The 13,226-nt window shown below is 53.7% G+C and overlaps 1 protein-coding gene across 1 annotated transcript; it reads left to right on the plus strand.

Annotated features, from left to right (window-relative positions):
- Positions 1-2,562: 2,562 nt before the first annotated feature.
- LOC143959491 (ribonuclease inhibitor-like) lies at positions 2,563-10,931 on the plus strand. The gene is made up of 8 exons (XM_077468169.1): positions 2,563-2,610; positions 4,608-4,778; positions 7,155-7,325; positions 7,412-7,582; positions 8,016-8,186; positions 8,272-8,445; positions 8,575-8,660; positions 10,638-10,931. Exons 2-7 carry the CDS (start codon positions 4,609-4,611, stop codon positions 8,621-8,623), a joined length of 906 nt encoding a protein of 301 aa, XP_077324295.1. The 5' UTR covers positions 2,563-2,610; position 4,608; the 3' UTR covers positions 8,624-8,660; positions 10,638-10,931.
- Positions 10,932-13,226: the final 2,295 nt, after the last annotated feature.

A 13,226-nucleotide genomic window follows, 5' to 3' on the forward strand; every position in this document is an offset into this window, starting at 1 on the left:
TTCTGGGGGAAGGCCTCTACTACTCTTCTTCTGAGGGGAAGGCCTCTACTACTCTTCTTCTGAGGGAAGGCCTCTACTACTCTTCTTCTGGGGGGAAGGCCTCTACTACTCTTCTTCTGAGGGAAGGCCTCTACTACTCTTCTTCTGGGGGAAGGCCTCTACTACTCTTCTTCTGAGGGAAGGCCTCTACTACTCTTCTTCTGGGGGAAGGCCTCTACTGCTCTTCTGGGGGAAGGCCTCTACTGCTCTTCTGGGGGAAGGCCTCTACTGCTCTTCTGGGGGAAGGCCTCTACTGCTCTTCTGGGGGAAGGCCTCTACTGCTCTTCTGGGGGAAGGCCTCTACTGCTCTTCTGGGGGAAGGCCTCTACTGCTCTTCTGGGGGAAGGCCTCTACTGCTCTTCTTCTGGGGGAAGGCCTCTACTGCTCTTCTTCTGGGGGAAGGCCTCTACTGCTCTTCTTCTGGGGGAAGGCCTCTACTGCTCTTCTTCTGGGGGAAGGCCTCTACTGCTCTTCTTCTGGGGGAAGGCCTCTACTGCTCTTCTTCTGGGGGAAGGCCTCTACTGCTCTTCTTCTGGGGGAAGGCCTCTACTACTCTTCTTCTGGGGGAAGGCCTCTACTACTCTTCTTCTGGGGGAAGGCCTCTACTGCTCTTCTTCTGGGGAAGCTCCACCAGATGGACATTGTTGTGTGTTGTTTTTTTTTTTTTTTTTTTTTCTCCATTTACTGAGACTGGTTACTAATGTTGAAGTGTGGTGGGTCGGGTCACTGGCGGGGTGTGGTTGGGGGGGGGGGGGGGGTCAGCTTCCAATCATTTTTTCCAGTTTATGTCCTCAGGCGAGATGATTCTGAGGGCTCCTGTGTTGGGGTGATAAGGAGGTGTCCCCCATTGCTGCATATTTGTTGGTCTCCTCTCCCTGTGCTTTGACATGTTCATTTGGTCCAGTCTAAACACTCTGGATCCCAGATTCCTAATCTCTGATTTTTATCTGTAGGCTTGATGACTGCAACTTGGCCGCCACAGGCTGTGAGATCCTTGGCTCCGCCCTTAAAGAGAACCGCTCTCTGCACAAGTTGGATCTGGCACTGAATAAAATTGAGGACGACGGAGTGAAATTTCTATGTGAGTGGCTGAAGGATCCGGGCTGTACCCTACAGGAGCTGAGGTGAGTCCTCCGTCATATTTATAATGGAGGGGAGGATCCGGGCTGTACCCTACAGGAGCTGAGGTGAGTCCCCCCCGTCATATTTATAATGGAGGGGAGGATCCGGGCTGTACCCTACAGGAGCTGAGGTGAGTCCTCCGTCATATTTATAATGGAGTGAAGGATCCGGGCTGTACCCTACAGGAGCTGAGGTGAGTCCTCCGTCATATTTATAATGGAGGGAAGGATCCGGGCTGTACCCTACAGGAGCTGAGGTGAGTCCTCCGTCATATTTATAATGGAGGGGAGGATCCGGGCTGTACCCTACAGGAGCTGAGGTGAGTCCTCCGTCATATTTATAATGGAGGGAAGGATCCGGGCTGTACCCTACAGGAGCTGAGGTGAGTCCTCCGTCATATTTATAATGGAGGGGAGGATCCGGGCTGTACCCTACAGGAGCTGAGGTGAGTCCTCCATCATATTTATAATGGAGGGAAGGATCCGGGCTGTACCCTACAGGAGCTGAGGTGAGTCCTCCATCATATTTATAATGGAGGGAAGGATCCGGGCTGTACCCTACAGGAGCTGAGGTGAGTCCTCCATATTTATAATGGAGGGAAGGATCCGGGCTGTACCCTACAGGAGCTGAGGTGAGTCCTCTGTCATATTTATAATGGAGGGAAGGATCCGGGTTGTACCCTACAGGAGCTGAGGTGAGTCCCCCATCATATTTTTATAATGGAGGGGAGGATCCGGGCTGTACCCTACAGGAGCTGAGGTGAGTCCTCCATATTTATAATGGAGGGAAGGATCCGGGCTGTACCCTACAGGAGCTGAGGTGAGTCCTCCGTCATATTTATAATGGAGGGGAGGATCCGGGCTGTACCCTACAGGAGCTGAGGTGAGTCCTCCGTCATATTTATAATGAAGGGGAGGATCCGGGCTGTACCCTACAGGAGCTGAGGTGAGTCCTCCGTCATATTTATAATGGAGGGGAGGATCCGGGCTGTACCCTACAGGAGCTGAGGTGAGTCCTCCGTCATATTTATAATGGAGGGGAGGATCCGGGCTGTACCCTACAGGAGCTGAGGTGAGTCCTCCGTCATATTTATAATGGAGGGGAGGATCCGGGCTGTACCCTACAGGAGCTGAGGTGAGTCCTCCGTCATATTTATAATGAAGGGGAGGATCCGGGCTGTACCCTACAGGAGCTGAGGTGAGTCCTCCGTCATATTTATAATGGAGGGGAGGATCCGGGCTGTACCCTACAGGAGCTGAGGTGAGTCCTCCGTCATATTTATAATGGAGGGAAGGATCCGGGCTGTACCCTACAGGAGCTGAGGTGAGTCCTCCGTCATATTTATAATGGAGGGGAGGATCCGGGCTGTACCCTACAAGAGCTGAGGTGAGTCCTCCATCATATTTATAATGGAGGGGAGGATCCGGGCTGTACCCTACAGGAGCTGAGGTGAGTCCTCCGTCATATTTATAATGGAGGGGAGGATCCGGGCTGTACTCTGTGGGAGGCGAGTCCTCCGTCTTTATACTAGAGTGAAGGATCTGCGGAGTGTTGGGGTGGAGATGTTCAGCTGGATCTGACTCTGGAATAAAGCGTTTGGTGTCTTTCTATGAAGTATCGGGTCATGTTTGGCGTTCAAGTTTCTGAATAACCGAATGTTCTAATAAAAGATAAACCTGTGACTGGGCGCCTCATCACTGGTGTCCATGTATGTCACAGGTCTGAGTCCCGGGACCCGCTGGGATCTTCTCCCCACATCTTCTCCTTCCCTTCGGCATCCGGATTATGACCTCCCCTATGGAGGGGGAGGCCTTGATGTGATCACCAGTAGACATGGTGCTTGTTTGGACCCAAGTAGCTTAGAAACTGTCCAATAAGTACCATCCTTACTAATCACATTGTGTATGGCCGGTCTGACTTGTTGCTCTCATGTCTTCATACATTCATTCTCAGTCCAGACCAATGTGATGAAGGCACTTTGAGAAGCCTACTGAAATTGACTGCACTGAAAATATATATATATATATAATATAATCTCTCTGAATGGGTCTCTGTATGGTGAGGGCCCCATCAGCAGATCCACCCACATCCAGTAATGAGAAGTGGAGTTGTCGGGTTTGTAGATTCCCATTCTGGGAAGACTTCATCTCCTATAATAGAAATACTAGAAGGGCCGTGTCCCCCTCTTGGAGATCTGCATTCATTTCCTGTCCTGTAGACACGGCAGGAAGGGAATCTGAAGTGATGGAAATTTCCTTGTAGACGGTTGTCACTAGAGCAGGTGTCCCCATTGGAAGATTTCCTTCTATTCCTGTTCTGATAACACGCTATTGGATTTACCTTTCAGTCCTAAATGGAGAAAATTCTTCCTAACAGGAATTAACGGCAACAAAAACCAGACGGGCAGGGCTCAAGTCCTGCGGGAACGCATGGGAACGGAGTTCCTGTACTTTTTTCCACAACAGAAACTCAGTTCCCATTAGCAGCTGTGTCCTGCATATGCCTGAGTAACTGGTTACTAGGCTGAGCAGCGCCTCCGAGAGAGAGCAGCCAGCCACAGACACCACACCAGACAGAGCCACACTTACTGCTGGTAAGGATCCAGCCTATGCCCACTGCCCAGTCAATGCCAGGCAGTCCTGGGGCCGCCGCTGACTACTCGCGCAGCCGCTGTAGCACATTGCTAGCAGTGCAGCCCAACTCTGATCTGCCAGACTTCTCCAGTTCAACTTCTCTCCTGAGCTGAGCCTCCGAGTCCTCCTGCCCACGAGGTCCGCCGCAACTTTGTCGCCCGCCAGAGCCATTGACAAACTTCCAGGATAGTGTGTTACACTTTGTTAGTTACAGTGAGCATGCTCCCCCCTCTGTTGTGTCCCCCACTCCCCCCTCCGTTCTGCTGCTGTCCCCTACTCCCCCTCCATTCTGCTGCTGTCCCCCTCCAGTTTTCCTCCGTGCCCCCCTCCGTTCTGTTGCTGTCCCCCTCCAGTTTTCCTCCGTGCCCCCCTCCGTTCTGTTGCTGTCCCCCTCCAGTTTTCCTCCGTGCCCCCCTCCATTCTGCTGTCGTCCTCCATTCTTGTGGTGATTATTCTGTTAGTTTCTTATTTCTTTTTTCTTGCTTCTCCTGTTTCTTAAGTTAACTTATTTGGTTTTTGTAAACTGGCACTTTACAATAAATGTTGCACTGTATTTTCTGTGAAATATATATATATATATGCATATGAGCGTATAATTTTTTTTTTTTGCTGGGGGGAGTGGATCTTGGGTGGGAGTTCCCACACTTTTTCCCCCAGGACTTGACCCCTACAGACGGGTTCCGACCTCTCCCCATCTCCTCTACCATTTCCCCCCCCCTCATTACCCTCTAGAAGTGTTTATCAGGCTGTAGACACGGTAAAGGACGCTCCATGGAAATACCAAGTTCTGACCGGACTTGTCCTCTCCTCCAGGATGGAATTCTGTGAGCTGACTCCGGCCTGCGGGGACTTCCTGCGCTCTGCTCTGATGACCAATCGATCGCTCACCACCTTATATCTGAGAGATTGCAGCCTCCAGGACTCCGGGGCCAAGCTGCTGTGTGAGGCGCTCCGCCAGCCAGGCTGCACTCTGAAGGAGCTGGTGTAAGTTCTGATGGGTGCATTGTATGGGGGGGTGGGGGAGGTCTGATGGGTACTTTGTATGGGGGTGCAGGTCTGATGGGTACATTGTATAAGGGGGGGGAGGTCTGATGGGTACTTTGTATGGGGGTGCTGGGTATTCGTGGTCTAATGGGTGTTTAGTATGGGATGTCTGATGGGTACATTGTATGGCGGGGGGGGGGGGGGGGGGCTCTGATGGGTACATTGTATGTATGGGGGGTCCTGATGGGTACATTGTTTTGGGGTGCTGGGTGGGAGTGGTCTAATGGGTGTTTAGAATGGGATGTCTGATGGGTACATTGTATGACAGTGCTGTGGGGGTGTTTAGTATGGGCTGATGGGTACTTTGTATGGGGGTGGTCTGATGGACCACCTCGCACTCCACCTGAGTGCCTCCGCCAAGATACAGCTTCCTCCACTTTGGAACCAAGTATTATCGCTGAACACCCAAGAACTAGACGACACTAGCTTGGGTACAAACTGGAACTGCACAAAGAATCAGGTAAGGGCCTGATCACATTATCCTAAACAATGCAAACTGTAAACAATCAGCACATCTAATGAACTGCCAACAGTGATCTAATTACCAGTAAGCTAATCCACAGCCAGACAATGCTTTGCTGGGACAGGGAAGTCCACCAGACAGTCCAGAAACGAGCCCACCCTGTATAGAGTACATCACACATGCTGTCTTTGGGGTACTTATGTGTTCTGTCCACTAGAAGTCTCAGAAAAGTGGAATTTATCGTCATAGATTCCTTGAGACCTTGTTAGATATTTCTGTTCCAAGTGAAGGAGCCTCTCCAACCCAGTCTGCATGAAGGCCACCATGTTTAGTCTGATGGGTACATGGTCTTATGGGCTAAGAGAATTGTTCTAATGCACTTGCGGTGAGGTGGGTGTTGGGAGGTGAGGTGGGTGTTGGGAGGTGAGGTGGGTGTTGGGAGGTGAGGTGGGTGTTGGGAGGTGAGGTGGGTGTTGGGAGGTGGGTGTTGGGTGTTGGGAGGTGGGTGTTGGGTGTTGGGAGGTGGGTGTTGGGTGTTGGGAGGTGGGTGTTGGGTGTTGGGAGGTGGGTGTTGGGTGTTGGGTGTTGGGAGGTGGGTGTTGGGAGGTGGGTGTTGGGAGGTGGGTGTTGGGAGGTGGGAGGTGGGTGTTGGGAGGTGGGTGTTGGGTGTTGGGAGGTGGGTGTTGGGAGGTGGGTGTTGGGTGTTGGGTGTTGGGAGGTGGGTGTTGGGTGTTGGGTGTTGGGTGTTGGGTGTTGGGAGGTGGGAGGTGGGTGTTGGGAGGTGGGTGTTGGGAGGTGGGTGTTGGGAGGTGGGTGTTGGGAGGTGGGTGTTGGGAGGTGGGTGTTGGGAGGTGGGTGTTGGGTGTTGGGTGTTGGGTGTTGGGAGGTGGGTGTTGGGAGGTGGGTGTTGGGAGGTGGGTGTTGGGTGTTGGGAGGTGGGTGTTGGGTGTTGGGTGTTGGGAGGTGGGTGTTGGGTGTTGGGAGGTGGGTGTTGGGAGGTGGGTGTTGGGAGGTGGGTGTTGGGAGGTGGGTGTTGGGAGGTGGGTGTTGGGAGGTGGGTGTTGGGAGGTGGGTGTTGGGAGGTGGGTGTTGGGAGGTGGGTGTTGGGAGGTGGGTGTTGGGAGGTGGGTGTTGGGAGGTGGGTGTTGGGAGGTGGGTGTTGGGAGGTGGGTGTTGGGAGGTGGGTGTTGGGAGGTGGGTGTTGGGTGTTGGGAGGTGGGTGTTGGGAGGTGGGTGTTGGGTGTTGGGTGTTGGGAGGTGGGTGTTGGGAGGTGGGTGTTGGGTGTTGGGTGTTGGGTGTTGGGAGGTGGGTGTTGGGAGGTGGGTGTTGGGTGTTGGGAGGTGGGTGTTGGGAGGTGGGTGTTGGGAGGTGAGGTGGGAGGTGGGTGTTGGGAGGTGGGTGTTGGGAGGTGGGTGTTGGGTGGTGGGTGGTGGGTGGTGGGTGTTGGGTGGAGGAAGATGCGGTGAGGTGGGTGTTGGGTGGAGGAAGATGCGGGGAGGTGGGTGTGAGGTTTGTCGGGTGGAGGAAGATGCAGAGAATGTACCGCTTCCAATATTGTACCTCCTCAACAGATCTCATGGTGGCCATGTACATTGGACCACACGTACGTACTTAACCCTCTGGGGGGGCCATTACCATTGAGGAGCCACCAAACCCAAACTGAGTAATTCCACTTCCTCCTCTCCTTTATACGCCCGCCAATCCTGGAATAATGTATGGATGGCCTCCTGTATTTCCCACCAATGGTAAATGGACAGAGTGCTGCTTGTCTGGTAATCTGGTGACATGGTCTGATGGGGCTGGTGACATGGTCTGATGGGGCTGGTCACATGGTCTTGTTTCATCTCTGCAGGTTGTTTGGGATGAACCTCACCAGCGTGTCCTGTGAGGATCTACAATCGGTTATTCTGACAAATCGGATCCTCGCCAGCCTGAATGTGAGGGACAACAAGATTGGCGACTCCGGAGTGAAGCTCCTCTGTAAAGGGCTGAGTGACCCGAGCTGTACCCTGCAGGAGCTGATGTAAGGATTAGGCCAATGGTCTGCCAATCTAGCGCCAGGTCCGGGAGGTGATTGGGTAGAAGTTCTCATACGGGTTCTCTTTACAGATTGTCTTCCTGTGAGCTGACCCAGGCGTCCTGTGAGGACCTCCGCTCAGTCCTCCTCACCAACCGATCTCTGACCAAACTGAGCCTCACCTGGAATAGTCTGGAGGATTCTGGAGTGAAAATTCTGTGTGAAGGGCTCAGAGACCCGGGCTGTACCCTGCAGGAGCTGGAGTGAGACTTCTATACACTATATGATGGACAACTAAACTCTGTATATGTTTTCCCTGCAATACCCCCCCCCCCTTCCCTGAGTACAGACCACCTTGAAAACTACCACAATCTTCCCATCCAGTCCTCCTCTCAGTGCACATGCTCAGTAGCCCCATTCATTACTATGAAGCTACAGTCTGCTTACCCATAGTAATGGGGCGGGAGGGGGGGTGTGTCTATCATGAGCAGTGGGAGGAGCGCCTTCCCTGGTCTGGGTTCTTACAGGTGGCCCTGGCCTAGTCTTTATGGAGAAATTCTGTGGTGGGTGGTGTGGCCCTTGGGTGGGTGGTGGGGCTGTAGCCCCCCAGGGCCCTTACAGTTGGCTCCTCTTTTGCTCTGTTCAGGTTTTATATAAATGTCCGGCATAAATCTGACTCTCTGGTTTCCTCCTCAGTCTGTACGGATGTGACCTGTCCTCCTCCTCCCTGGAAGATCTCTCCTCTGTGATCACCACCAGCCGATCTCTCACCAAACTGGATCTGGCAGGAAATAGGTTCACGGACACCGGAGTGAAGCCGCTATGTGAGGCGCTCCGGAACCCCGGCTGTACACTGCAGACATTCAGGTGAATGCTCCATCGTAACTCATGGTAACCTGGAGGTCTCTCCAGTAGAACTCCCCCATATTTATCTCCTATTCCTCCTGTACAGGGTGGGGTATTGTGAGCTGACCGCATCCTGCGCTGAGGAAGTCATGGCCGTCATTAATACAAACCGCTCTCTGAAGGAGTTGGAAGTAACAAGTGAGGTTGAAGAGCCCCCGACAGATCTGGACTCTATGTTGGCGAAATTCAAGCACCCGTCCATCACTGTGGAGAAGAACAGGTAAGTCTTTAGGCTGGGGGTGACCACCTCCAGGTAGGTCTTCTCTACATGAAAGGACTCCACCCACAGTGGAGGCCTTCCCAATCAGGGTGCACCACCCCATACTGAACCTTTTGTCTTTCCTTGTAGTACCCAGGATGGACTATTTATCTACATCAAATACAAGAAACAAGAGTGAGTCGGACGTCCCGGAGGATCCCGACCTCCAATACAAGGTAACCTAAAATTAAGATTGCTCCACCAAAATAGATTACAGTATGACGAGTTGATGCCGGGAAGTGGAATCTCCTGGTGCCTTCTAAATTGTTTTGGGGATTTCATGGTTCCCAGTCTTGGCCTCTCACTCCTCCTCTTTGCAGGTGTTGGGGTAACAATGCTCAGGCCTGAAGGGAGCCCAATCCTCATGACTGGTGATGAGATGCCATGGTATTGGCTGAAGGTTGTATAATTTGCAGTCGGTGGGGTGCTGCAGGCCTTCCATGAATAATGGGTGGCAGTGGGTCTTCTAGGATGAGCATTGTGTGGGGAGAGCTGCAGGATCCTTCCAGGATGGCTCCTGGGTGATGGAGCAGTGGTGGGCCCTTTTAGGATGAGCAGATGGGTGGTGGGCAGTGGGTGGAGGTTTGTGGGCCCTCTAGGATGGGCAGTGGGGTGGGTGGAGGTTGGTGGGCCCTGTAAGATGAGCAGTGGATGGGTGGTGGGGTGGGTGGAGGTTGGTGGGCCCTCGTGGATGGGCGGTGGGGTGGGTGGAGGTTGGTGGGCCCTCTAGGATGGGCGATGGCGTGGGTGGAGGTTGGTGGGCCCTCTAGGATGGGCGGTGGGGTGGGTGGAGGTTGGTGGGCCCTCTAGGATGGGCGGTGGGGTGGGTGGAGGTTGGTGGGCCCTCTAGGATGGGCGGTGGGTTGGATGGAGGTTGGTGGGCCCTCTAGGATGGGTGATGGGGTGGGTGGAGTTTGGTGGGCCCTCTAGGATGAGCAGTGGATGGGGGGGGGGGGTGGGGTGGGGTGGGTGGAGGTTGGTGGGCCCTCTAGGATGAGCAGTGGATGGGGGGTGGGGTGGGTGGAGGTTGGTGGGCCCTCTAGGATGAGCAGTGGCTGGGCGGAGGGCCCTCTAGGATGAGCAGTGGATGGGCGGTGGGTTGGATGATGGGGGCTGGGGTGGGTGGAGGTTGGTGGGCCCTCTAGGATGAGCAGTGGATGGGCGGTGGGTTGGATGGAGGTTGGTGGAGCTCTGGGATGGGTGGTGGGGTGTGTGGAGGTTGGTGGGCCCTCTAGGATGGGCGGTGGGGTGGAGGCTGGTGGGCCCTCTAGGATGAGCAGTGGATGGGGGGTGGGGTGGGTGGAGGTTGGTGGGCCCTCTAGGATGAGCAGTGGATGGGCGGTGGGTTGGATGGAGGTTGGTGGAGCTCTGGGATGGGTGGTGGGGTGTGTGGAGGTTGGTGGGCCCTCTAGGATGGGCGGTGGGGTGGAGGTTGGTGGAGCTCTGGGATGGGGGGTGGGGTGGGTGGAGGTTGGTGGGCCCTCTAGGATGAGCAGTGAATGGGCAGAGGGCCCTCTAGGATGAGCAGTGGATGGGCGGTGGGTTGGATGGAGTTTGGTGGGCCCTCTAGGATGAGCAGTGGATGGGCGGTGGGTTGGATGGAGGTTGGTGGGCCCTCTAGGATGAGCAGTGGATGGGGGGTGGGGTGGGTGGAGGTTGGTGGGCCCTCTAGGATGAGCAGTGGCTGGGCGGAGGGCCCTCTAGGATGAGCAGTGGATGGGCAGTGGGTTGGATGATGGGTGGTGGGGTGGGTGGAGGTTGGTGGGCCCTCTAGGATGAGCAGTGGATGGGGTGGTGGGTTGGATGGAGGTTGGTGGAGCTCTGGGATGGGTGGTGGGGTGTGTGGAGGTTGGTGGGCCCTCTAGGATGGGCGGTGGGGTGGAGGTTGGTGGGCCCTCTAGGATGAGCAGTGGATGGGGGGTGGGGTGGGTGGAGGTTGGTGGGCCCTCTAGGATGAGCAGTGGATGGGGGGGGTGGGGTGGGTGGAGGTTGGTGGGCCCTCTAGGATGAGCAGTGGATGGGCGGTGGGTTGGATGGAGGTTGGTGGAGCTCTGGGATGGGTGGTGGGGTGGGTGGAGGTTGGTGGACCCTCTAGGATGAGTAGGTATTAATGTCCAGAAGGAAATGGTAATGGGACTTCTCTTATCTTCTAGGTCAGCCGGGTGACAGCCTTCAGTTCTCATTGCCCCTCCCCCCACACTGCACCTTATACAACGCCGGACTCCAAAGACTTGGGACGAGTGCCTTTTTTGGGGCCCCTGAACCCCTTTTTTGTAGATCCGCTGTTACCTGAAATACATTTGCACTGGACGGTTATTTGCACTACTGGTCCCCATGGCAACCTGCCTTCATTTATATTGGGGTGATCGGATCGTTCGGATTTCATTCTCACCTTTTTTGTATCAGAAATGTTTCCATAAAAATCGAATAAAGAGATTGCAAAGATGGCTGAATTGTGAGTGATTACTATATATAGTGTGTGGTGGTGTCACATGACCTGCAGAGGTGACGTCACTGGTGTCACATGACCTGGAAGAAGACGCCACTTGCCCTGGTGAGCAGTGACGTCCCATGGTGTCACATGATTTGGTGAGCAGTGATGTCTATTGGTGTCACATGACATCCAGCAAAGGCCTAAAGCTGGTCATAGACAGAATTTCAGATAAATTCTCAGAACGTTCCTTTGTCGTTCAGAACAACTTTCATTCAGTAAAGTCCATTCAATCGTTCGTTGTTAGAAATGTTTGAGAACTTTTCCACCCCCGCTCCTTCCAATGGTCACCTCACTCCAGCTGGAGGAAAACGTCCATTTGACCCAATAATGAGAGAATTAGAAGAATCACCTTCCTTGGATCGGATAGTTGAAGGGCCTAATTTTTAGGGTAAATCTCTAAAGTTTAGAACCGACATCTCCTAGTCTAGTAGGAAGAGAATTCTGGGATGAGAATACACTGAGCTCCATCCAGAAATATCATCGCAGTTTTCATACAATCCAGATTCCTCGGGATGAAAGGACGAGGAGACGCCACACACCAGAGCTCTACAGAACTTCCATCTCACACGTTTCTTGGAACAAAGGTCAGTATTTCGAGGACGGAGATGCAGCTTAAGTGATGAGAGTGATCTATAGAACAAACATGGGTGACAAATGTCCATACATTGCTATTACATTGTAACCAATGTTTATTACCCGGGGGGAGGGGGTCTTGACACTGCAGTCAATGTGTTCCTCCCCCCCCCCCCCCCCTTGTGTCCTTCATACTGAGTGCCTTTTATGAAGGGTGACCCTTTCAAGATTCCGATAGAACATGAAAAGGTCGCCCTTCAGATGACACTCGGTATGAAGGATGCTATTGGAGATGAGGGGGAGGAAAACTGATTGCAGTGTCAGGTGAGATCTCCAAGATGGCTGGCCACCTACCCCATGATCTAACACTTACCAGTACCTCCACCTAAGCAGACTTTAAGCTTGTAGTATGATGTGTCCCTATCTGAGAAACTATGGAGCTCCTAGTATGTGTCCACCTGGTCAGACGTGGAGCTCGTAGTATGATGTGTCCACCTGGTCAGACGTGGAGCTCGTAGTATGATGTGTCCACCTGGTCAGACATGGAGCTCGTAGTATGATGTGTCCACCTGGCAGACATGGAGCTCGTAGTATGATGTGTCCACCTGGTCGACATGGAGCTCCTAGTATGATGTGTCCACCTGGTCAGACATGGAGCTCGTAGTATGATGTGTCCACCTGGTCAGACATGGAGCTCGTAGTATGATGTGTCCACCTGGCAGACATGGAGCTCCTAGTATGATGTGTCCGCCTGGTCAGACGTGGAGCTTGTAGTATGATGTGTCCACCTGGTCAGACGTGGAGCTCCTAGTATGATGTGTCCACCTGGCAGACGTGGAGCTCGTAGTATGATGTGTCCACCTGGTCAGACATGGAGCTCGTAGTATGATGTGTCCACCTGGCAGACGTGGAGCTCGTAGTATGATGTGTCCACCTGGTCAGACGTGGAGCTCGTAGTATGATGTGTCCACCTGGTCAGACGTGGAGCTCGTAGTATGATGTGTCCACCTGGTCAGACGTGGAGCTCGTAGTATGATGTGTCCACCTGGTCAGACGTGGAGCTCGTAGTATGATGTGTCCACCTGGTCAGACGTGGAGCTCGTAGTATGATGTGTCCACCTGGCAGACATGGAGCTCGTAGTATGATGTGTCCACCTGGCAGACATGGAGCTCGTAGTATGATGTGTCCACCTGGTCAGACATGGAGCTCGTAGTATGATGTGTCCGCCTGGCAGACATGGAGCTCCTAGTATGATGTGTCCGCCTGGTCAGACGTGGAGCTTGTAGTATGATGTGTCCACCTGGTCAGACGTGGAGCTCCTAGTATGATGTGTCCACCTGGTCAGACGTGGAGCTCCTAGTATGATGTGTCCACCTGGCAGACGTGGAGCTCGTAGTATGATGTGTCCAGCTGGTCAGACGTGGAGCTCCTAGTATGATGTGTCCAGCTGGTCAGACGTGGAGCTCGTAGTATGATGTGTCCGCCTGGTCAGACGTGGAGCTCGTAGTATGATGTGTCCGCCTGGTCAGACGTGGAGCTCGTAGTATGATGTGTCCACCTGGCAGACATGGAGCTCGTAGTATGATGTGTCCAGCTGGTCAGACGTGGAGCTCCTAGTATGATGTGTCCAGCTGGTCAGACGTGGAGCTCCTAGTATGATGTGTCCGCCTGGTC

This window comes from Lithobates pipiens, unplaced genomic scaffold, assembly GCF_037356315.1.
Source record: "Lithobates pipiens isolate NorthernLeopardFrog02 unplaced genomic scaffold, aLitPip1_a1.2 Scaffold_77, whole genome shotgun sequence".
NCBI classification, from domain to species: domain Eukaryota; kingdom Metazoa; phylum Chordata; class Amphibia; order Anura; family Ranidae; genus Lithobates; species Lithobates pipiens.